Below are 25,197 nucleotides of genomic sequence, written 5' to 3'. Positions count from 1 at the left end.
AGGATGTCAGCTCTTCTGTGACAGGCTGTCATAAATTCTAAGTACACTGTACTACTACTTGTAGTACAAGCATTCTTACTACCTTATCCCAAAATGTAATCTAATTTATACCTGCAACATTGGGGATGCTGCTTCTTCTCCTTCATCTTCTTTGCCTTTTCGCCTTCGCTGAGCTTCCTCCTCACCTTCATCCAGAGGAATGCTTCTTAGTCTGGCCAGGAAGTTATTGAATATCATGTCTGTACTGAGAACATCCTCACTGAACCAGACCATGCCACACCTTGACACAGTAGCCAAAGTGGCATATTTCAGATCCTGTACTTCAAACATGATACGCACCTGAAGAGCAGAGATTCAGAACAACAGTTTGAAGTAAAACTAAACAACCAAAAAAGCAAAACAAACCTAAACCTCTCTCCCTCCACCCAGAGACCTTTTATAATAAGTTGATTTGTGTTTAGCCTCTGAATAATCAACAGCAGCATTAAAATATCCTAGAGTAAGTTCATCATTGATGATTACACTAGTCTTTTATATAACCCACAGAATTTTTCTTACAAGATCAGAGTGATTATAATGTGAAATGTTTGTTTCCACAAAAGATCCTAACTCTGGCAAACTACTACGCGAGTTCAGTACTACTCTGGCTTGTAATGAGAAAGAGGGACAGCACTACGGATTAAGGTAAAAGCAACAAGTTTATAGGACAGCACATAAGCATCAGGTAAAAAAAGTAACATTACATTTGGTGGAAGGCTGAGACGTTCTCCATTTGGCAGAGTCAGTAGCTTGTTGTCATCCAAAACAGAGTTCAAGTTCTCAACCCATTCAGGGTCTACATCACCGTCAAAGATGATCCACTGACGTTTTTGTAGTTCACCTCTCACATTGTCTATGATTCTACATTAAAGGAAATAGTTATTGCAGTAGGGAACAAAGAATAAGGCCAGCTTATTCATGGCACAAATGTATTAGCCATTTTTCATTTGTGCTATTAAAGACTCACTTTCTCAGGACATGTGTAAACAAGCCGTCTGTCCATTCTCTGGTGTTTGGATCCAAAGTACCATACAGGTGATCTTTGCTGATTGCTTTTGGATCTATAATATGAGCAACACCTTCCACACCCTCCAGCCGTTCAAGGGCTTTCAGAAGTACTCTCCAAGCCATGCTCTTTCCACTTCCGGAGGGACCAACCATCATCAATCCATGATTTATCTGTGTAATCTGATACAGCTGAAGAACCTGTGACACAAGAAATGATGCAGCAATTAAGTCTTAACTTCAGTAATCAATCTGAGCTTCCATGTGTTGCTCACTTCAGACAAGAGAAAGGAAAAACCTTTCCAACTTTCATAATAAAACAGGAAGTTTAGTCTTATACATGAACTTTCAATTCCACATTTTCAGTTTCATGTTTTACCTTTTCAACCCACATGCCACCAACTTCCTCTCCATCACCATAGGTAAGGTACATTTCCTGACACACTTTCTTAAGCTCCTCTCGCAAGGCTGTCATCTCCCCACGATGATACTGTACGCCAGGGAACACATCAGAAAGGAGACTGAACAGCAATGGAATGTCTTCTGCAACCAGTTTTGGTACCATAGTTTCACATACACTTTGGATCAGGATCTGCAGAGAAAGTCATGTTTAGGTTAAGATTTTTGTTAAGTTTGCTCTACCTAACGTGTTTGACAAGGAATACTTCAACTACATGCTTCATTGATGAAGCACTAGACCAAAGTGGTCTTAGTAAAAACAGCCATTAATGGGGTTTGAACTTTGAAACTATACAATGAATTCCTATTGACGTTCAGTTTATACAACTGTAGTTTATCACGCCTCTCCCTTCACTATGCTTTTGGTGTTAACTGCTGAGGAACTGAGCAGCAGTAAGTATAATGAACAATTTATGATTCAAGGACTCCCAAGACACGTTTAAATAGGTGCTTCTAAGTTACCAAATTACCACTTTCTGTAACTAACATTACTCCACTTGCACGGCTTAACACTAAACAGTAAACACTGTGAAGTTACTTCTTTGTTTAGTGTGCATCCAGTACTTTAATACACACATTACCTCTTGTTCTGGTAAGTTCTCAGCAATTTCTCCTTCATCAACAACTTCACCACGCTCTTCTTTCTCCCGCTTTATCCTCTGAATCCTCTCTCTCTTCACATTACCTGCACTAACCAGCACACTCTTCAATGCTCTCAAGCCAAAGTCATAGTGACTTTGGGAAGACAGCTGTTCATCACAAAGCCTAAGAAGCAAAAGAGACAAAATATGGTTTGATTCTGAATAGAGACAAACGCAAGACTCAGTAAACATCACTATTTTCTTGAAATGACATTGCTGCACAATGTGCTTAGTGAGATACAAAGAATATTATAGCTTTGAACAATAACTCTACTTTTACTGACTGGAGCCAAACTTGTTACTTACTTGAAGAATGGTACTATCTTGTTGGCAAGCACTTCAGCTGTACGGAAACCCTGGGAGTACAACATGACCTGGGCAATCAACTGGCGGTCTGGTTTTGTCATTGCCAAGCTACGGAACAACTTCTTCAAATTGTCAGGCAGATTTGATCTGCCAGCATACCCAGGATTCATGGTGATGAAGATAGCCATGTCAGGGCTCACTTTGACTTGTTTGTTCAGCAGCTCGCAAGTAATTGGTGTTGCAGCTGAAAACAGAGCGCATTTAGTTACACCTGAGTCAGCAATCAGTCGCCCTGAAAACAGAAATCATACTTTATTCTATTTCATTTTCCTACAGTAATGGACAGTAGGTCCACTAGTACTGCAACTGAAATACAGATTTCTACCAGCTGACAGCTGACTTCAAATTTTTAAGTTTTGGTTGAAAGTGCCTTTGTACTTGGCAGAAACGTAACTAGGCAACAAAACACCATGAAGGACGTTAGAGGTGCTATATAACACTATTACAAATGAACAATTACGTACTCTTGTCATAGTTGGGGTTGGAATGTTCTCGCAAAGCTTCCTGGATGCACTGAACTTGCTGGGAAACAGCAGACAGCATACGCTCCTCCAGTCTGTTGAATTCATCAAAGCAGCCCCATGCACCTACTTGGCAAAGTCCCACAAAGATGCGTCCCATTGCCTGCACATAGAGGGCAAAAGTCACTGAAGTTGCATGATCATTCTTGCTTATGAACAGGCAAAGTCAGCAGAGAAGAGCACGTTATACAATGCATCTATGGTAGGAAGGAACTGTATTTCTATGTAGGTTGCCATCTCTGTAGTGCTGCGAGAGCTATTAAATGGGTCTAACTGACTTTCAGATGTTCACGGCTTCATAGAGTCACAGAAAATGATCACAGCTTTCTATTAGTACATACTGTATTGCAGTGTATTCACAAAACAGTCAATATAAATCCACTGCATAATGTTTTGTATGCTGATATGATTAGTTACAGTCCTTTATTGCAAGGAGGATACTAGAACTACAAAACATTTCAAAAGGTGTGGATTTAAGGGCAGAAACGAGTACCTGGTGAAAGGTTCACTGAACCATGAATAGAGTAACCCATTTCAGTTTGGGACCTCCTGTTCTCTAAACTGTCAGAGGTAGGAGGGTACTGGGGGCAAGGAAGGAGTAACACACACTATCTATGATGTTACTGCTCCCTAAGTATCTTCACACAGTCACCACTACAGGCTAAATGTTGACTAAATGGACCCCTGGTCTGATCAAAATACAACTGTTCAGAAAGAAACCCAAACAGATGGGCAACCTGGCAGACTACTGTGATTCCTTGACAATGTTTCATATTGTCTTCTATATATACACACCCAACCAAGGTTTTTATTTTGAGACATTTGCTGTGTTATAATTTACAGAGGCGTTGCATGAGGTTCTCAGCTGGAAGATGTCATTATTTTTGAAATATCTACATTTTCTTAGTTTTGAAGAATACCTCACATGCTGAGGTACACTCCAGAGTTATGTTGCAAAGGATAATTTGGTAACAGTACAGCTATTTTAGCAATCTCAAAGTCTCATTTGTTCTCCATTAAACCAGTACTATCTATGAAAACCAAACAGTTTAAGTTACTTTCCTAAAACTAGTCTTGTGCCACCACCCTGTACTTCCTCTTTTTTCCCCTCCATGTGCTGCTACTGAACTAAAAGAACAACCAGAACCTTCCCCCATCCAACGTTTTTCTCTGCTTCTGCTTTAGGCATTTTTTGATACAGAGCATCTGCATGATCCACAGATTCCAGCTCAGTTAAGACTTAAATATTATCATCCTGAAAATAAACACTGTTGGCTGTTTCAGAGTTTTGAAGAGACTCTTTCAGCTTATTAGCAAAGATTACATTTTTTTAGTATCAAACAGCTTACCTGGAAGTCAAATGTTTCATCACAGTTGAAAACCAACACAAAGCGGCCAAGCTGATGTCCAAGAGCCTTAACAGATTCTGTTTTGCCAGTACCAGCAGGACCTATTTTTGAAGCAGGACAGACATGTCTTAATATTTAATCATCTGAGGTACTCACTACCTGCATGCTGATTCTGATGGTCCCTGCCAAGAGGGTTCAGTGAAACCTAGACCTGTTACAACTTCTCCCAAAAGACTGTTCTGTTCTTCAGAAATTTAGTTCTAAGTGTGCTACATGCTTACATTAAAGCTATATATTAGAGATAACAAGTTTATATACCTGTCTCAAATTTTTATTGTACTTCAATACAAACTTACCAAATGGTGATCCTCCAAGTCTTGCCTCCAGAGCTTGAGTCATCGTCAGGTAACAGCGGTCAGTAAGCGGAGTCTGTACTAGCTTATCCTGAACACCAAGGTACTCAAAACCATAGTTGAATTTGGCATTTGCCATCTGAATGGAGAGCTGCTGCAACACGTCTGTCTGCTTTGGGTCAAAGTAGAACCGCATTTGGCTGAGCCACTCAAAGGATTTGGAATTGTCAACCTTGCTTTTGATCAGTGATCTTGTAACATCTCTCTGGTGCACCAACTCTGTGATCTGGAGAATGAAGTAACTCCTTAGACCACTGCAATACAATCCATTGCTAACAAAGCCAGGAATCCTACAGCTTCTTGGATTACCACAGTAAATTGTCATCACTTAGAAATCATGACCTACCAACAGTCTCTGCCTTAAAATCTGTTGCTACAAAAACGGAACTAACATTGTTGACTGCTCTTGTTAAGGACTTCCATAGCTTTCAGCAAAGCACTCTGGTACATCATTCTGTTAACCCACCACACTACTGTGAACTACGTATTTTACTTGCTAGAAACTACAAAGACAAGTACTCCTAAATCCAGGATGATTTTAAATTCTTCCCCCCCCCCCCAATTTTTACCCATAAAGCAAAGCATATAATAATTATAATAATAAATGGCTTTATGAAGTATTTCATGTTTGAATAAAGAAATCAGTAACTTTCATATCTGAAAGCTAGTCTGAAAAATCAATTCAGCGATCCTGGTCTGTAATATGCCATCATACATTAAGCTGACTATAATAAAAAACTACCACCACCTACAACATCAGGGCTTGACGTAGCTGCTTAAATCGCACAAAACTTTCTCCTAGAGGGAAAATAAATCTTAAGACTAAACAATCTTTTCATTAAACTTTAAAAAATCCTCACTTAAAAACCCAGAAGAGGAATGTAAATTTTTACTTACCAAGTGCTCCAGTTTCCTTCTGCGAAGAGGTGGCTGCTCCATCAGCACAGAGTCTGCCAGGACATTGAGTGTGACCTCAACATTAGCTAACACAGACTGGAGGGGACTGTTGCCTCCAGCTCCACCTGTATTGAGGGCTGACTCAACATTCTCAGACCATGCAATCTGGGCTGACAGGACAACAAGCTGAGCCTGTGTAACAAAAATCCACATCAGACAGTCTTCCTCACTGAAGTAACCAAGCTGCAGTATGCTTAAGTGTTCCATATTGATACCTGGTACTTGTCAATCCAAGAGATGTAGACTGCTGGATCAATTGAAGTTGCTTTCCCAAAGATTTCCACTTCAGTAACAGATTCTGCAAGCAATTTAGCAAGGGTCACTCTCATTTCTTTTTCAACAAGAGTGAGCCACTCATTGATCTTGGGATGTTCTGTTATAGAGACACGTGTTTTGAACAGCACCTGAAAGAATTAGGTTTAAGTCAGCCCATGTTCACTTATTTTCAGAATCTTATTTAAAAAGAAACACTGCAGCCATACCTCCTCTCCTTCACGTGAGGATATCCCAAGAACCACAGAATTGTCTTCATTGAGAATAATGCTAGAAACACCCGCAAACATCTTCTTGAAGTGTTTCTGCAGCTTAGCAACATTTTTGCTGTTTCCAATGATTTCAAGCAAGTCTTCATCACCAACAAAATAAAACCTAAAAATCAGATAAATTTAGATCTGCATCAGAACTCCAACTATCAATTTATTTATGCTTCACAGATGGCCACTATATGAGAATAACTGACATTTACTTCCCCAACACTGCAAGAGTGCACAAATTTGTCAGAAGTTACATTTCAGTTCTAAGATTAACTGTCATTTCATGTTGTCTGTCCCATATAAAAGTGTATAGATGCTCCACACTGTGATCTTTTCCTTATCTATCCATCCCTGATATACCCACAGTAGAGCTTGAGACTCAGTCAGGTCTATGAGGCAGGGAGAACTCCCACTCAGTACCTCCCTCACCATTACCCTCTCATGCTAAAGTGACAATCCAGTTAAGGACTATAGGTAGGTCAGAACCAATGACTTAAATAACAGATTGTGGTATTAAAGACACTGTTCCTTCAATCAAATGCCAAAATTAGGCTGTTCAAAATGGAACCTGTAGGTTTACAGAAAACAGCTGCAATGGTTCCTTAAGCGACACCTGAATCCTGCAAGAAGCAAGTAAGGGAAGTTTTAATTCAGCTTCCTGAGAAGCAGCTGTAACTAAATTCTGTATTGAGACAACACAGATTTAAATAGTCATAACATCTTACATACATGCAAAACAAAAATTTACAGAGGCTTTATAGAACAGTACACCAATTCCTGCACAGAAACATCAAATCACTTCAAGAGTCAACTGAAGTCAACTTCATACCGAGGAAAAGAGGACCGCTCCCTTTCCAAGTATTCTCCCAGTGCCTTCTGTATCTTCCCAAGCAAGTCTGCCAGTCTCTCTAATGACCTCTGCACACCTTGGATGTTAAGAACATCCATCACAAGTGGAGATTTAGACACCTTTTTCATGAGTGCCAAAAATTCAGTGCTGATGCTGAAAGTAAAATAACACAGTACATTACAGAAAACTCAGTAATCACAGCCTGCAGAACACCGCAGTTATCAGTTTCTAAATGACCACTGCCTCTCTAAGTTCCACAGCAGTCCTAGGGAACACAAGGCTAAAGTCCCAAAATAGCTCTTCATCTACCTACACAACAACATGACCTAACTTCTTTCCAATGTTCAAGTTACTGATTCAACTGCTGAAGGTCTACTCCATTTCCTGAAGAGATGCACAAATATGATTCTCTGATCTGACTGGAAGTGTATAGAATGAATAAGGATGACCAGGGCAACTTAAAGCAGAGCAAAAAAATGATATTTGAAGGGTAAGATTGAAGGCTGCAGCAAAAGAAATCAACCTGCTTGTTGCAGCTACAATGCAAGAAAAATCCCAGAAGTAGCTGACCAGAACTAGCAAGAAAACCTGACTGAATTCCAATCATCTTCTAAAAACTGTACAACAGCCTGTTTATTACAAACCTTTTTCTGTCATAGTTGTCTATGTGCAACTTTTGCTGTATCTGTTTGATGAACTTAATGTATACAACAGGGCTGTAATCTACCTGGACCAGAGAAGTATCTTCATTTCTCATATCTATCTATCTATCTATCTACACACACACACGTATATGAGATATATATATATTTCATATGGACCAGTTAGTACAGAATACAGTTTATCAACTTAGAGAGTGCTACAGTGAAATAATGATTTTGCAGGCCTGTCCACCTTGTGCCCCAAGGGAGGCAAGAAAAGAACAAAGCAATTAAAAAGTTACCTCTGGAACCGCTGGGTCTCCACAGGGAGCAAGTGCTTGATGTCTGCACTACCAGTGAAGATACCCTCCAGGTAGACCCATCGCCTTTGGACATCTATCCAGACATCAAAGAGTGCCATGATCCGGTTGAGCTTATCTTCCCAGCTAAGGGCGTCTTCCTCAAACACCTGAAGTTTAAATGCTGCATTAAAACTCATTTTAACAGTATCAGGAGTTTGACTGCCACTTGTTATTAACAGAAACAGTTGCTTGAGAATTACACAACATGCATGTGCAATTACCTGTCAGCTTAATCAGCCCCTGACAACAAATACATAAACTGAACAAGAGGTGAAGGCAGAATTAAATGAAGGCTCTTCAAGCCCTGTTCTCTATTTACCTTGTAGTATGGTGACAGCTTCATAGCAGACACACTGTTAATGTGCTCTTTCACTTTGTTGAAAAGGTCATCCCATCCACGAATCAAACGACATTTGTTCTGGTAATTAACCAAGTCCAATTCGTAAGTGTTCCACACTTCTCTTATCTGAAGAAAAAAAATGTTTAAGATATGACATCGATTTCTGCTCCAACATATTACAAAGGAGAAACCTATTAATCATATTTTACTTTTTTTACCCTGTTTTTTTGATAGAAATATTGAAAATATGATGTATTTAGATAAAACAAACCAGGCAGAGTGTCTGCAGTCATTATCGAGAACTGCATTTCCCAAATGATGCAAGTTTCATCAGAAGCTTACATAGCTTTACTCTGTTCCCCAAAACAGAGCACTCATGGAATCTCAGCACTTTTATCAACAGCTTAGATTGATTAAGTTTAATACACAAGTGTCAGCCACCATACAGCAAGCCTTTGATTTGCTATAGCATGCATACATGCCAGTTGATACTAGCCTGTTTCAAGAACTCTTCCAAAGCCATCTCTCCCTGAGCCACCAGCAGCACATCTTTGACGATTGCTTCATTTCTTTGTAAATCGACATCCCAGATCTGACCCAGGGTCAATTCTGAGACAACCCAGTTGACATGAAGCCTTTTCATCAGCTGTTTCCAGTGACGATCTTTAAGTGCCTCAGATTTCAGTTCAATAACTAACATGTTTATCTACAGAAGACAAGAAAGCAAGTTACATCCTTGAACTATAAAACCCTTGAACCCATGCATTTTAGAAATGAGCATAAGTTACCTTCATGTAGCCCTTCAGGAGTCTCTGGACATACTCATAGGAGGCATATTGTCGCAAGCGGGCAGGGAAGTTTTTCAGTTGGTTCAGCAGAGCATCTAAGTTTTGTCGAAGCTGTCAGTAACATAAAAGCAACGAAATCTTTTTCTGCAAGTGCTGCATACATAGTTGTACAAGTTTCAAGCAGCGTATTTTTACAAAAACCTCTTACTAATGAGGTACTGGCAGTACAGCAGTGCAGCTCTTTTAGCATTAGACATATTTGCATAGTATGACATGATATTGTCACAGGCAGTTTACGCCTTAGTGTTCTACTGCTGTCTACCTCCTGAATATTGAACCAAAACTGATGATGTTCTTTCAACCATATAATGAAGTTTCCATAATAAGGTCCAACAGCCTACTTAAAAAACAGCAGTTTCTCCTCTGTCGATGCAGTTCAATCTCAACTTCAAAACTACTGGAATTACATAAATCCCCATCAAAATTACTGAAGTTGTGACAAACCCTGTGAATTAATTTATTTTATTAGCTTAGCATAAGAAATAAGCTAAAAACATACTGAAAAAGGTACCTAAACACTAAATACAATCTGGAATGTGACAATTGAGCTTGTCCATCTTAAGAGGTCCAATTCCTAAATTGCATGTACTTGCAATGATGCTGTTTATGTATACAGAAGTACCTTGCGAGGCTGTACTGAAACCCAGGGCTGTTCTTTCATTTGATCAATCTGTTCCCAGACCTTAGAGAGTTCAGACCAGACACCTTTGAGATCCTGCAACTCTTCAAGGGCAACCTATAATAAAAAGTATATCAAACATCAGCAGTTATTCCTAATTTCTTCAAAGTCACGAGTGTGGGGAAGTTAAACAGAATACTTTGAACATGTAAAAAACCTTCAGATAGCTTTCTAATTCATATTGTCAAGAAATGCAATAGCAAGTGACCCATGAGATATTTGCACCTCAGGCCCCATACTAGCTTCACAAGAATAAGACAGGCAAGGAAGAGATCACAACCTTTTAAGGCAAGAAATGGAGAAGTATGGAGGTTGTGTCTTGACACTAGTACACTGCTGGTTACAAGTCACTCTCTTAAGGAAGAAAGAGATGGAAATGAAATGGTTTTATCTCAAATGGACAAAATATTGTTTGAGCAGGTTGTACCTGGACACGCTCTTCACTGCCACTGAGTAGTCCTGTATCTGTTAGTTCCAGAGCTTCCTTGGCCTTTGCACACTTCTCACGATCATCCTTCAGCCTACTGAACTTTCCTTCATAAATGGTAAGAGCTTGAAGAGCCTCTTCTGGACGCAGGTTACCCTAAAGGTTGCATGGGATACATTAACCCGAAAATCCTACAACCAAGTTGAAGCCAAGGTAAAAGCAGTAAGTAAATACTAAATGTTTGTCTCAGTATTTTCCCATTTCCAGTTTGCTGACAATAAGATTACATACTGATGCAGAGTTTAAGTCTCATACCACTTTTACATGCAGTTTTTGGCTTTCCTAAATAGCACTTTGGGAAGAAAGAAAAAAAAAAAAAGCAGCTTGCTTCTAAATACCCCTACATGCATGCCTCTGACATAGCCCTTGTTTCAGCAAAAGCTTGTTAGTCACTTGAGCTGCCTAGGTTTTTGCACCTAATAGAGGCCTGTGTTTTAAGAGCAAATTTCCTTATGCCACTCCTCCCTCCATCCACATATTGCCAAGTTATTATAGAGCCCTCAAACAGACTTTTACCATCATCTAAAATGAAAATCTACAAAAAAAGCATATAAATAAACTGCCTGCTTCTTACTGAATACAAAGAATCTACCACATTTGCTGAATGAGTATTAATCATGACTTACTGTTACGGGCTTTGTTTTCTCCCAGTCTGTTAGCAAGTCAGTTGTTCGGCTCTCCACTGCACGATCCTCCTGAACTATTTTCATCTGCAAATTTGCTACTTGTTGTTGAATGGCAGAATCCTTTCTACGCATAATGTCATTAAAGGCACCCCACTCTCCTTCAATGTTGTCAATGTACAGCCAAGAGGACGGAAACTGGAACCTTTGTTTCTCAAGCAAGCGCTGACCATTGCGATAAAGCTACATGAGACAGTGGTTGTAAGTTAAAAAGACAAAACTAAGTTTAAGTTGCAAGGCTAAATACTCACTGTATTTTAACAAGTGCTCACTACAGAATTCACAAGTTGTGAAGCTCACATCTGTTAAGAACTTGAATATTATGAAGCTATATTTTTAGAGCTAAGCCTGACATTTACAGAAGAAAGTATCATTACCAAAACAACATACCTCAACTTGCTTTTCAAACTGCTTGATTTTACGTTTCAAGGACTGCACGTATGTGATAAAAGTCACTGCATCTGATGTGCTGGCAGTGTCCACTGAATGCTGCTCCAGTTCTTGACGGGACTGTTTGGGGCACAAATCAGTACTTCAGAAGTCTAGAACAGTTGACTTGAAAATGAAAAACTGGAATTTGGACTTGTCTTACCTTAGAAATTTGTGAATGAAACTCTGTCATATTCTGGCCAAGCATTTGGCCAAATTTGCTGAGCACTTCCTTGTGCCAGGAGTCATACTTCAAGTTCACCTTTGATTGTACCTATGATCGAATAAAGTCACATAATCGTAATGTGTCAGCCTTGCTATTTTCTGCTATACAGTCAATCTGAAATTGAATCCATTTATAATACAGATCAACTGCAATTTCTTACCTTGCCATAGTCTATGACAACAGGTCCAAATTCCTTTCTGGTTTCTGCATTGTCAAATGTTCCTCTTGCCTTTCTTATCTGAACTAAAAGGGCTTGCCACTTATTCAGGTCTTCTCCAAGACGGTTGTATATGTTTTCAGCCTGCATATCCCACAGACACTGGTACTGCAGCCAAACCTGATTGAGGTATTTCACAATGTTCAGAACTTCTCCAGCACATTCCAAAAGATGTGTGTGTCCCCAACCCTCAGGAAAAGAGAGAAGGGTCCACTTTCATTTTAGCTGTAGCATTATGTGGTGTCAGCCTCCTACCTTGACATACTGCTCCACTTCAGTCACAATTCCCATGATAGCAGAGTATGTCTCCTCTAGAGCCGCAGGGCCATCAGGCATCCTTGTCAATGCATTACGATAGAATTTCTCTTCCTCAGAGAGCTCATAATGCACTCCAACCTAAGAATCACAATTATACGTGTGATATATGTGAATTTCTAGAGCACTCAGGTTCACTCCTAGAGCAACACATTAAGATATCAAGCACAACTAACTGCAAAGTGAAAATACTTGCTTAGATTTATATACAGCTTCCTTACACTTACCTGGTATCTTTGACTCTGAATTCTTGGTAGAGACAGGATTACCGTCTTCCAAAAAAACATTTCTTGGTAAAGTTTGTACCTACACTCTTCAATTGGTGGATTCAAGTATATCACCTGGTTGGTTATTCTTAGTTCATGTACGATGTTCTGCAGAAACAGTAAACGCAAGTTTTACTGACAGATACTCCTACATATAGACAAGAATTCTGGACTTCAAGAAGCAGCAAACACTGCAGAAAAATCAACTTGCAGTTAAAGGGGAGGCAAGTATTCCTCTAAAAACAGATGCAGAAAAAATATCTGTCTCTCATATAAGCCTCAGATATAATTCTTGGATTAACTGACAATAAGGTTAAAAAAAAAAAAAAATCAGCAGAAAACTTCAACAGCAAAACTTACTTTGATCTTGGGTTCACCACCAGGCTTATGGCTCACTTGAGGAGCATCTGTATCCATGTCAACTTCTGCTTTCTCATCTGCTTGTCCAAGAAGAACTTGTGTCCAGGCCCTCAGTCCTGCTTGCAAACGAACACCCAGGATTCTTTCAATCTAAAGGACATAAGACACACTGGAGGAAACAGCTGTATATTCACTGCATAAAGATCCCCACTACCGATATATTCCGACACCACACATACTATGGTACCTCAAAGAACCAAGTGCTCCTTTACTAAGTCACTAAAGAAGTTTAGGAGTTTTGGTAAATTTTTATTGAATAAAAGTTTAAAGCTTCTCCTGTCCTCATGGACTTCAAAGGAATTTAACAATTTTAACTGCTCTGAAGTTAGCTGAAACCTAAAACTTTACTCAACAGCAGAACCAAATAATACAAAGGCAGTGGGTCCTGCTACCAGCACAGAAATTTTTCACCACCCTTTAAAAGAAAAAAAAAAAAAGCTGGTGACCTGCTTGCTCACCGGCACCTTCTAGGCAGTCAAGCTGTATCAAACTTTTTGTCTTCAAACGACAAAACTCCCCTTGAACTAGTTGATCCCAAAAGTCAACAGCAGAAAATAAACAGGCCTTGCACCTTCTGCATACAAAACGCACACAAAATTTTCAGCGAACTGACAGAATTTTCCTTGGATGACCATGAGGAATATAATAAAAAAACGTTTGTACCAAATGAAAATGTTTTTTCTCTAAATACATACTAACTCCTTATCTCAAACCTACCTCTATATCCAACTTATTGACCCAGATTGGCAAATTTGAGTATGAATGAAGATTTAAGTCATCCACAGCTTTCTGAACCCTGTTCAAGATTTCAGAGAAAGTCCTGTGATCATACATGCATGTTTCCAATGATCTCACTTCCAAGTCTATTTTCTCTTCAATAATGAGCAGATCATCCACCTAAAATGGTTTAGGAAAAATGGGATGTTTAGTTTGACAGTTAGATAGAGGCAGCAATATTGTGCAGTAATGGTTAGTCACTTCTCTTTATTTGGATTCAGTTTTTCTATCAATTTTAGTAGTACTAGAAGAGCCATTTAGCTGGCCGAGTTGTTACAACCCTATCAGCTACTTAACCAAAGAGCTACAGAATAGCACATCAGCTACCCCGTTCCCCTTTTGGTTAACCACATTGCTGAAGTATCAATGTAAAAATTTTGCAGAATTTGCAAGATAAAACAAACCTTTTCTTGGAAACTGAAGACAGTCTCAGCTAAGCGCTGTACATATGGATCAAGTTTGTACGATTCCCACACGAGGGCGATTCCTTCTGCAATCAAAGCCTGCACCTCCTTCTTCAACCCAGCAACCAGAAGTGAGATAGTATTACGCTCTTCTACTTTCTCACATGTTCGCTCATATGTACGGACACTTTCAATCAGAGAAATAGCAAATGGGTAGAGCTGGTTTGCTTGGTGAGCTTTGTTGACAATTGCTAGGGGAACACGGAAACCAAGCCACTTCAGGTTTCGGACTTCTTTTGAAAGTGTAATTATTTCTGGGAGGAAATTCACTTTCAGTTTCAGGACGTTTCCACTTCGACCTCTAACACGAGTGCTTTCAATGGTGAAAATACGACCAGACACACCAAGATTGCGCTGCTGAACTTTTCTTGCCCAGTCATCAAAGATCTCCTGTGTGTTGAGCTTCATGCGAAAGCTATCTCCATCCTGCTTTAGCTTCTGACCTTCTACATGGTTCTCCCAGCCTTTGCCAAGGACATCCTCAACACGCTTCATGTAAGCAGTGAGCTGTCTGTCAATCTGTTTTGCCCAAATTATAGACCCAGACACAGGAGGTAAGTCACGAACGTGACTCATTTTACAAGCTTGACTCTGGGGGTATTGTACTTTAAATTTGTCATGAAGAGACTCAATATCATCTTTTACGCGCTGGATCAATTGCGTTTGATATTCACGAATGGCACCGCGAATGTGAGGTCTGACAAATAAGGCATTAAACCTGGAGAAGATTCTGAACATCTCATTGGCATTCTTCGCTGTACCAAGCTGGTCTCTCAAACGGGCAGTTATTCTTGTTTCAACTCTATCAATTCTTTCATCATACCGTTTCATTGCTGCCTCCCACGCTTCTGTGCCTTCTTTTGAAACATCTAACCCATCTACTTCCTTAACATTCTCATAAGCAAGATTTACTTCTTCAATTGCATTAGCATCTGCAGCATCAAAAAGGACCTCTGCTACTTTCATATCCTGTGGTTCAGGTACCTCTCCTTGATTTTGCTGGGCAACAGCCGTCACCTGCATTAGAATCACATTTAAGTGAGTTGGATGCTTCAAAATTTACCTATAAATAGTCACAAAGTCTGTTATAACAAGCACTGAAAAAAAACCCTATTCGTTTACAAACAGGGGAACAAATTAGTATCAAATTCTTAACAAACTTGCAGTCATGTTTAAATTTAAGCTCCATTATGAACAGGGCAACAGTGACTTTACAAACTTCCACTACTGTGCAGCATAATCTCATTTTCCACTGTGAATTAGACAAGCTCAAGAATTTACACTCTTATTAATCTCTGCTATGTCTGGACTTGCTATTTTTGTTAACAGGTGCATGGCCATGTAGTATGTGATGTAAGTCAGAATGAAAGATAAACCTATCAAAAAGGGTTCAAAACTAAACTGGTTTTGGAAGCAGATAGTGAAACTGAGTGTTACATTAGCTTTGCGTTGCTAACTTTTTAAAGCAACAGTGAACATTCTTGAAGAAACCATACAGATTTTCTGTCTGATAACAACCAAGAACATTACCTGAGGTCGCAAGACTCTCACAATAACTGCCCTCAGCTGCTCATGCTGACGCCTGAATTTCCTCATTTGATCAAGACGACCCTGAAGTTTCCTATGAGCTGGATTGATACGCCAAACCATCTTCAAGTTCTCCTCCCTTTTTCTTTTCACAATATCTCTCAGCAGAACTTGCAGCTTCTCATATTCATCATCCCAGGTTTGGAATACTTCAAAGCATGCAACCATTACCTGAAGAGAGTTTTACAACATGGACTTTAGCTCCCAAATGAAATTCTTCCTGAAAGCACTACTCAATGCAAAATACAGCCATACCCTATATCCATACCCTATATTCTATATCACAAAACTGTAACATACCTTTTCAAACTCTTCATAGGCAACATGCATCAGCTTTCTGGTTCCCAACACTTTAAGTAGCTGAGAGCTCAGATCTCTTGAAATAGCCTCCACTAAACGCAATGCCCTTTGGATTGGGTATTTTGTGTTTCTGATTTTTCTCAAATGGGTAAATATTGCAACAAGAGCCTGCCTTATTTTGTCCAACTCAGTAGCAGACAGCAAGTCATTCAGTGGAAAGTCTTTCATCAGTGGATTATAGTCATTCACTGTCTCCAGAGCCTGTTTCAGACCTAAATGTAACAGGAAATATCTTTAATACAACTTTTAATTTCACTAATCACATCTATAGCTTTAACTAGACCAAGGTTACTCTAAACAGCATTGTTCTTTGTACCACAACGTTCAAGTTCCAAAATAGCAAGTTTCTGCAGAACATTTGTAAAAAAAAAAAAAATTATTGAACAGACATTTTACCTGTGTCTGTATCGAAGCTCACAGTTGCATGAAAACGTTTGCCATGCTTCAGGATATCCAGAGTCAGAAGAACTTCTGGACTTTCACGTTTTTCCTGAATGCGATACAGAGCCCGTTCCAAATTTAACCAGAAGCTTATCTCCTGTAATGCAGTGCCTGATGCAGGATCTCGATCTAGTTTGGTCACCTTAAAAGTGATAAAGAGAAGGGAAGGAGAGAAGCATTTAATTCATATGCGTCAACTGTAAAAACCTGTTCGATTACTAAAGGTAGTTGAAACATGTAATATCTCCTACGTTTTAATAACTGAACCTTAGATATTTTGGCACTCATTCTCTGAGAAGTGTAGGAACTGCAGTGCAACAAGAGTCAAAGTTTAATTCCAGTGGCCCTGGAAGCAGGTTTTAGCACCTCGTGTGGCATCTTCAGCATAGCGTAAAAAAGCTTGATCTCTGTTTGTATTCTGGTTAATGACAGATGAGCCAGGAAAGAAAACAAATGTCTTATGCTCTGGAGTACAAAAAGGCACCACTGTTCCACAAGCAATAGGCATTTAATGTGCCCATGGAAGAAAAAAAGCCAGAGTAGTACCTGAGATGCTATTTCTGAGTAACAGCAGAATAGCAGAGCTCTCTTGAAAAGTAAAAGGCAGACATACAAGAGATTACAGGACAGTACTGGAGCAACTGTTCTGAATGCACCTGCATAAATAACAAGCCAAACCAACAAGACCCACTTCTCTCAATTTACTGTGAAGATGAGTGCTGTTCTGTTGCTTGGCTGTGTTTTTTTACCTTTTGTATCTCTCTAATCCAGCGGTTGACTCCAGATTGTAGCTGATTAAGGAATAATGGATCCTCAGCCTTCTCACCAAAATCTGTAACCTTTGGTTTTTCTCCACGTTCGTAACACTGCTTGGCAACATTAGTAATAGTTGCATGAATTGGCAGACTAATCTCTGGAATTTCAATATTCTGCTGCAGATGCAAGAGGCCCATTTCAAGTTCTGCAATCTTTTTCTCAACTGAAGGAGCCATCTTATCTCCATCCCTGAAAAAGCACAGATGTTTCCATGTAAGAGGCCAAACATAAATGACATACATTAAAGCCAGATGAACTATTTCCCTGGAGTCAGCAACAGCATCAGATACAACTGTGTGCTTAAACAACTTCACATGATTTGCCTTGAACAGTTACTTTTTTTTTCATTAAACACCTACTTTAATTCATTAGCAGAGAAATGCAGCATTTATACTGAATTACCTGTCTGCTTTGCCAGATTCCCTGATATAGGACTTGAAAAAGGGAGCAACAGCATTGCTGATGAAAGAATGTAATGTTTCATATGGAGAATCTTCACTGAGAGTGAGGACTCTCAGCTGGGAAGACACTGGTTTGTCGGCATCAATCACTGGTGTACGCTTTATGAATGCCAGGCTGCAGAACAGAGAAAGTTACCAATGAAACATTTGAAATTTAACATGATGGTTAGAATAGCTTAAATCTACTGCAAGTTCAGGTCACAGGAGTCAAATGCTAACCTGCATCATTATACTGTACATAATCTTTCTTCTAAAAGACCTGAACACAAGTCTTCTAATAACTACATCTTTAATCAGTAAACAGCCAAACATAGGTATCAGTAAGCAGTGTGGGCACACTAAAGAGGCTTACATCTTAGGAAGCTTCACACTCAAAGATGCATTAAGGTAAGTGACAAATACGTAAAGAGTCAGACATAATCAAGTATTACTGAACCTAATGAACATACTACTGTGTATGCTACTTTTGCATGTACGCCAGCTTAGTAAGACTGTCTCTTTAACCTCAGAACTAGAAGTCCTAAGTCCATTCCTGTCAGCCTCATGACACACCTTTGTTTTATCAGAGCCTCCACCTTAAAAAGCTATTCCTCCGCCTGAATAAAACCACTGCACAAAGCACATGGCAAACTGGAGGTAAATTTCTAGGTAAAGCAGGTAGTTCTGCTTGTAAAGGCTTTGCATTCACAGGGTAGAAATATCAAGATCTACTTTACTGACTCACCTGTTTGATTTTATTCCATAATGAATGTCAGTGCTGATACTGTAAGAAATGAACTCTTTTTCCTCTTCTCCTTCATCTCCCACATCCTCTGCAAAAAACATGCTATGTAAGAAGTATTTTATTTCTAAGGTATCTGCCACACTCTCTCTACCAGACTATTTTCTAACCATTAATTTCTACATCCATTTATCTAAATTAAGTTAAATTCAGCTTTACAATGTCACTCAGTTTCAGAGTGGGTTCATTGCTCTTCAACAAAACTCTACTGGCCTTTAAAGGCTGCTATAAAAGATGATAAAGCATTACAACAATCAAATTCTAAATCGCATTCTAAGAGAAATCTTCTGCAATACAAAATGTACATTTATTTGTAGAGATATGCTACGGAATGACTACACTTCAGTACAGCAGAAAAAAAACGCTGCTTTTTTCTTTTAAAGGTTGCTTTGTTGTTTTTTTTAACCTTTTCTTTGAAAGATATTTGGAAATTAAGTCTCTGAACAAAGAAATCTCCTGACAAAGCAGAAACCCAAGCCATGGGAAGTACTCAGGCATTACCAAAGCCAATATATCACAGATGATGTAATCCCTGGGAATGCAGGCAGTCGTGCTGCAATGCAGTCATTTTAGTGCAGAAGGTGACTCCCCTGTTGGGGGACATGCATGGACCTGACACAGCATTACAGTGGACTCTCGTCCTGCCCTGATTTTATTTGGCCATTCATGGGAGATACACCCTAGGGTGTCACATTTGTGATCCTTAACACTAGAAGCCAGGTCACAGAACACCGCACAGTAACCTGTATGAAAGCCATTGGCAGGCTGTGTAGGTCATGATACCACACAGCAGTTTTTCATTAGTCAGAAATATGGCTTTTGTTTTATTGTATTTGTAATCAATAATTTACTTAGTACTATCTGGACTTTGTGTGGACTAATAGTCCACACAGAAGTTTCAATAATAATATTGCTTTTAACAGTGTTAGAGAAAATAAGATTTCCATATGCTGTCAGAGGTACTGAATCTGTTAAATCTGACGACTGGCTGTGAATCACGAAATCCACTCTCCCTAAACAACTGCTATTAAAACAGAAGACATTGATGGAAATGCCTTCTGCCCATAGTAAATTAGTATTTAGCTTCTGAAACATCTAAATGTCTCGATTTGGTTTTTAACCATACATATATAACAATACCTATGCAACAAGCCTAGAGCTAACTGATCACTACTCTTTCATTACTTCCAACCCAGACTAAGGATAATCAATCTCATGAGCCAGACAAGAAAGATTCGGAAATCATCTGCATATTATATTAACATCCACTGCGGTAATGGTGTAAACACTGTGTCATGAATTTATAATGACTGTTGTTCTTTTTTTCCCCTCTAGAAAATTCTACTCTTATTCCTGCTGAAAATCTCAAACTTTGGAGGAAAAGGAGGATAATCAGTAAGTAGAAGTAGGTGTAAGATAAACAAAGACGGTATTTGAAGCAACATTTTGGATTCATAGTGACTAGACAAGGAGTGGAGGAATCTTCTTCAAGTGTATCACAAGTTTCTATCAGTGTGCAGCAACTGCAGGGCCTATGTCCAGTATCTTACACTGCAGCTGCTGTCCTGCTAAATAACGTATTATGAAGTGGGAATACATTAAAATTTGACATAAATCTACTGGGACTGAATCAACAGCGTAATAGCAGCGGAAATCCAGAAGTTTAGTACTAAAATTCTGCACGCTCACACTAGCAGACGTGTAGCCATATACAAACTGTAAGTCTTGTTTAGTAGTAAAAGTCTGTGTTATTAACGAAGCTTTGTTTTAGTCTATTATTGTTCATTAAGCTGAATTCTGTGACAATTTAAGTGTTTATTTAGAAATTGATTTCTTGACAAAAGAAAGTCATTTGCAAAATAAATGACTCAGTGTAATCATGCAAATAACAAAGATGTTTTTCAAGCCAAGAGTGTCAACTTTGCTACAGCATTTAATGCAGCATTTGATGACGTTTCCAAGAGCACCATGGCCACCAGCCTTTGCAAATTAAACAAAGACACTGCAGGGTCTACATCCTGATTTATGAACCGGAGTCTCGCTAATGTACCATGGAATAACGCTTTCTACAGGCTGAGATGACTGTTTTTGCTTTTCCGGGGTGGGGGGGTGGAAGAGATGTTTTTATTTCTCAAGGGCTGGTTTGTTTTCGTTCTCAGCGAGAAGCGCCTACAGCCCACTGACGAAGCACTTTCGATGTCTATCCCAGCAAGACGGGCTACAGCCGCAGCACACAAAGCACCTGCGCCCACGACCCCGCCGTTTATCTGCCTCGAGGAGCTTCAGCCCAAACCCCAAGCATGGAGAACAAAGAACGGGCGAGGCCGGGCCCGGCGGGGGCTGACAGCTCGGGCCCCGCCCGCCGATGCCGGTCCTCGCGCGAGGTGCGGCGGGAGTGCCTCGACCTGGCTCTCCGGGCCGCTCCCGCCGCGCGGCAGGACAGCACCAACCGCACTGGGGCCGCGCCTGAGGGGGGGACCCCTGCAGCCCCCGCGCCCCTCCCGCTCCGCGGCAGGGCGGCGGCTCAAGACAGGCGGCGCCGCCATCTTGACAGCGCGGCACCCGCCCGGCTCTCGCCTCACCTTTGAGGGTGGAGCGCTCCACCAGCACCGTGTGGACCTGAGGGTCGGAGAGGAACTTGCGCATATGCTCCACGGCGCCCTTCTCCTCCAGTGCTGCCTCCAGCACCGCTGGGGCTTCGCCGCCGTCCTCCAGCAGCAGCGGCACCAGCTTTCGCAGGTGCTTCTGCAGCACCGACACATCGGCCACATTCTGCACCGCCGAGCCCGACACCTCCATGCCGCCTTCCTCGCCGCCGGGGCCGCCGCCCCCACCGCCGCCGGAGTCGGACATGCTGAGGCAGGAACAGCGATAGGCACGCCACGCTCCGCCCGCCCGCGGTGCGACAAGGAACGCCCCGCCGCCGGGGAGCCTGGGAAAGGCAGCCCGCCACGCCTCCCTGGCCGGCGCCGGTGCCGCCCTCGGCACAGCCCCTGTTGGCGAAGGCGGTGTTCGAGTAGCTTCTCTCGTAAGAGCAGCGCGGTGGTTGAGCTGCCAGGGGAAACTACAACACCCACCCACCCACCTCCAGCTCCCTTGCACCCGCAGCCCGAGAGAGAGATGGGTGCTGCCGGCCCCTTACCGGGAAGATAAAGCAGCCCAGGGGCTCATTTGTTCAAAATGTTTAGTTTATGTGAAAAATAAACCCAGAAGCCGTAACAAGGGGAGAAGCAGACTGGCTTCTCTGGTGTAAAGAGCAATCCCCTACTCACCTCGTACAATAGGCATGCTAGTTACAGTTTAATGAATGCAGCACTTAAATCATGAATCCCATACTTTCATATCCCATAGAGAACGGAGGGGGGAACTGAAAGCACCTCAGTGAGAAGGGGACTTCTCCCTGAACATAATTTAAAAAATTGTTAAAGATCTTTTACAGCAGCCCCAGCCCAGTGTGTATATTTGATCTAAGAAACCAGTATATTAGCTCACTGCCACCACTGCTCCTCCTTGTCTAAAGTAGTCCCATCCCTCCCCTGCTCCTGGGTGGTATTTGCATGTGCCTGGGAGAGGGAAGGTGACAGCAGTTCCAGAACCATTCCACTGCCTCCCAAAAATCACTATTGGTGCCCCACTTTTGTTTATATACAAGCAGAGAAGGGGATGGCACCCAGAAGAGAAAACCAAGCAAACTAGCCATACAAAACTATTTCTGAACATCCCCCCCCATTTCCTCAGGTGGATACACAGGCAACTGTAGAGACCCTTAGGCCTAGAGTCTGTTCAGATGTACATGTAAGCAAGCTGGGATGGGATATCCTGCCTGCCTAAGCAAATGCAAGCTTCTAAGCCGCTACACAAGTGTTAACTCAGCGTTAAAAGTGATCTAAGTGTAAAAACATCCCTTTGGAGGTTAGTTCAAGCTATGGTTCCAAGTGCTTGGCATGCTTGTTCTTCTAAAACAGCTGTCATTTGCTGCACCAAAACATCAGAAGATTTTTGCAGCTTACAAAGCAAGAATCAACATTACTGCAAAACTGCTGCCAGGAAAAAATACGAATAAGGAAAGTAAAGTAAGGAATTAAGGACAAGAAAGAAGGAGAGAGACAGGAAATAGGAATTCAATTAATTATATATATGCATTGCTGCCAATCTGCAGAGAAAGTAGGGTCAAAAAAAACCCAACACGTCCCATTACTGTCAGTTCTAAAAATACTCCATGTGTGACAACACTTTACCGTATAAAGAACAAGTCAAGGATTCTGATATTTAAGCACTGGACTACTTGCAACTGCAAGCCAGTGTAGGCAAGACACTTGGTATTCCTTCTCCAGCCTTGTCTGCTGTGCCAAAGGTAACAGGAAGATCTTGTAAATTAAGTTAAAGGAAATCAAAGCAAAGACAAGATAAACTAGCTTTTTTTGCACAAGTTCTTATGTTCAGCTAAAGAACATATGTTCTCTTTATAGAGAAAAGGCTTTAGCTTTCTCAATATGGGTGAAAAATCACTTGCCTTGATCTACCCCTAGTTAATCATGAATGGCCTTTTCTTGAATACACAAAGGACCTGGCCCTTCTACAGGTATGTGAGAAGCTGTTTCAGTCAGCCATCCAAAAGGCAAAACTGCCAATATGACACACTTCACCTCTAGTTTAACTAAAAATAAGTATTTCAGAGAATCAGAGTAAGAGCTAGGATTTGTCAAGACAGAAGGTTTGCTCCTGGCAAATGCCATACAAAATACATAGAAAGAAAGTATTTTGCGTAAGTCAGAAACTTCAGAAAAAAAATCTCATTTCTCCTATATTTAATAATGATTTGGTAGTACTGGAGACCGAGACCAAAACCAAAGCAAAATCCCTGAACAAGTAACAATCAGAGCAAATCACTTGCTTTCCCCTCTCTAATCCTCTTAAATCTTGGCAGAGTACTAGAAAAATCACAATGGCAAGCCCTTCATGCAGCATGAGCCTTCAGTGTGCTCTTCTTGATCACAGAAGTGCTTAAAATAGCTTGAGGCAATTATGTGAATACTCTTTCCCCCCCTTGAAGTGAAAAAGTGGAAGCCCTCTCCCTTCAACACCGTAGGATTGATGCTTATGAGACTTCATGTGTTATGTGTGCAGTCCTCTGCTTGTGCAGGACTGAATGCAGTCCTGATATGACTGGGTTCAGAGAAAGACAGCTGGAGTCATGCTGTTCTTCAGCTACATCAGGAAGGTATAATGTATTATCTTCTGTAGCTCCACAGTAAATTCTCCATTGGGAAATTTTTCATACAAAAACTTTTTAACTACATCAAAGTTTTATTTCATAAGGTAGAGACAGCTCAAGCCAAGTCTCATCATATAAACTATAATACAGGGAAACAGTGATATGGTAATTAGAATGGCATTTCTTAATTAGCTATATGCAGTTAGTCTCCACAATCACTGCACACAGTAAGGACAAGATCCAAGGTGCAGAAATGCTCCACTTTCAGAGGTATGGTCCCTAATGTGATCTAGAACAATATTCAGGATAACCTGGAATCATAGCTATCTCCTGTAAGTACACTTGCAAGGTACTGAAACAGTTTCCATAAGGAAACCAGAAACCTCCACACACAAGTGTACCTGTGCTACACTAGCACCTTCCCTTCCATGGCTAAAAAGCCAAAGCAAGGAATATCTAAAAAGGTTGCTGGTCAAAGGAAGTCACTACTGTCAGTATTTTAAAACATTATGAGGCATTTGACCTTAATTTTATAAACTGAATGACTGAACCCTCAGTTGTTTCAGAATCTAGTTCTTGATTCGTGATTAAGCTTGGGAATGCATGCAATGAGTTCCCTTCTGAGCTCATGCAAAAACCTGCTTTTCAGTATGCAACAGCTTAACTCAAATTTTAACATTTGTAGCAAGGCAGTAGTCAGATACTGATCCCACCACACTTAGAACCCTCCCCCAACCCCACCCACTTACTGGAAGTCAGCTTTAGGTAATTGCCTTAGCTCTTTGGAAGACTTCTATGGATTCCAGAGGGAAGACAATTCCTACTGCAGACTGAATGCTTTTTCCTACCTTTTTTCCTTTTTGCTACCTTGACCACATACCACCTACTGCACAATAATCCCTGAATTTATGGTTACTTTGCTTGAAGCCTGTTAAGATAGAAGTTACAGAGAAAACTACTGTGGTATGAAAGGTGCATCTTTGATATTTGTAGACTAGAGATTCAGAAAATTTCTTTCAGTCCTGACAGTTGTCCCAGAAGATGTATCTGCTTTTTCTACCAAACAGCCATTATTCCCATTTTTTTTTACTAACTGCCTTATAAGAAACCTTTTTTTTTTTGGGGGGGGGGGGGGATGGGGGGATGAAATGTATGGTATTATCTTAATTTGTACAGATGATTCTGCAAAAAATTACAGTCTACATATCCCCAAGCACCCTGTGCTAAATTTAGTTTCATGATGAACAAG

The 25,197-nt window shown here is 40.6% G+C and overlaps 1 protein-coding gene across 1 annotated transcript in view; it reads right to left on the bottom strand.

Moving 5' to 3' along the window:
- The window catches only part of DYNC1H1 (dynein cytoplasmic 1 heavy chain 1), a 48,026-nt gene extending 26,390 nt beyond the window's left edge, over positions 1-21,636 (bottom strand). The window contains exons 1-35 of the mRNA XM_057397080.1: positions 21,316-21,636; positions 18,677-18,764; positions 17,894-18,067; positions 17,425-17,680; positions 16,631-16,817; positions 16,175-16,446; positions 15,818-16,045; positions 14,228-15,304; positions 13,764-13,943; positions 12,987-13,136; positions 12,588-12,734; positions 12,301-12,441; positions 11,989-12,165; positions 11,766-11,876; positions 11,564-11,683; positions 11,117-11,356; positions 10,431-10,586; positions 9,947-10,060; positions 9,265-9,375; positions 8,973-9,182; positions 8,456-8,602; positions 8,077-8,243; positions 7,113-7,286; positions 6,233-6,398; positions 5,966-6,154; positions 5,691-5,882; positions 4,737-5,019; positions 4,381-4,481; positions 2,975-3,134; positions 2,451-2,694; positions 2,085-2,268; positions 1,424-1,636; positions 1,007-1,245; positions 744-900; positions 112-339 (exon numbers count right to left, since the gene is read on the bottom strand). Of these exons, the coding sequence (XP_057253063.1) occupies positions 112-339; positions 744-900; positions 1,007-1,245; positions 1,424-1,636; positions 2,085-2,268; positions 2,451-2,694; positions 2,975-3,134; positions 4,381-4,481; positions 4,737-5,019; positions 5,691-5,882; positions 5,966-6,154; positions 6,233-6,398; positions 7,113-7,286; positions 8,077-8,243; positions 8,456-8,602; positions 8,973-9,182; positions 9,265-9,375; positions 9,947-10,060; positions 10,431-10,586; positions 11,117-11,356; positions 11,564-11,683; positions 11,766-11,876; positions 11,989-12,165; positions 12,301-12,441; positions 12,588-12,734; positions 12,987-13,136; positions 13,764-13,943; positions 14,228-15,304; positions 15,818-16,045; positions 16,175-16,446; positions 16,631-16,817; positions 17,425-17,680; positions 17,894-18,067; positions 18,677-18,764; positions 21,316-21,586 (7,254 nt within the window). The 5' untranslated portion in view covers positions 21,587-21,636. The remainder of the gene's footprint in view (positions 1-111; positions 340-743; positions 901-1,006; positions 1,246-1,423; positions 1,637-2,084; positions 2,269-2,450; positions 2,695-2,974; positions 3,135-4,380; positions 4,482-4,736; positions 5,020-5,690; positions 5,883-5,965; positions 6,155-6,232; positions 6,399-7,112; positions 7,287-8,076; positions 8,244-8,455; positions 8,603-8,972; positions 9,183-9,264; positions 9,376-9,946; positions 10,061-10,430; positions 10,587-11,116; positions 11,357-11,563; positions 11,684-11,765; positions 11,877-11,988; positions 12,166-12,300; positions 12,442-12,587; positions 12,735-12,986; positions 13,137-13,763; positions 13,944-14,227; positions 15,305-15,817; positions 16,046-16,174; positions 16,447-16,630; positions 16,818-17,424; positions 17,681-17,893; positions 18,068-18,676; positions 18,765-21,315) is intronic.
- Positions 21,637-25,197: the final 3,561 nt, after the last annotated feature.

The sequence above is a fragment of the Pezoporus wallicus genome, unplaced genomic scaffold (assembly GCF_028554395.1).
Source record: "Pezoporus wallicus isolate ANWC-B61680 ecotype Strahan unplaced genomic scaffold, APGP_CSIRO_Pwel_v1 contig_7068, whole genome shotgun sequence".
Lineage (NCBI taxonomy): Eukaryota > Metazoa > Chordata > Aves > Psittaciformes > Psittacidae > Pezoporus > Pezoporus wallicus.
This window is presented reverse-complemented; position numbering and strand designations above follow the sequence as displayed.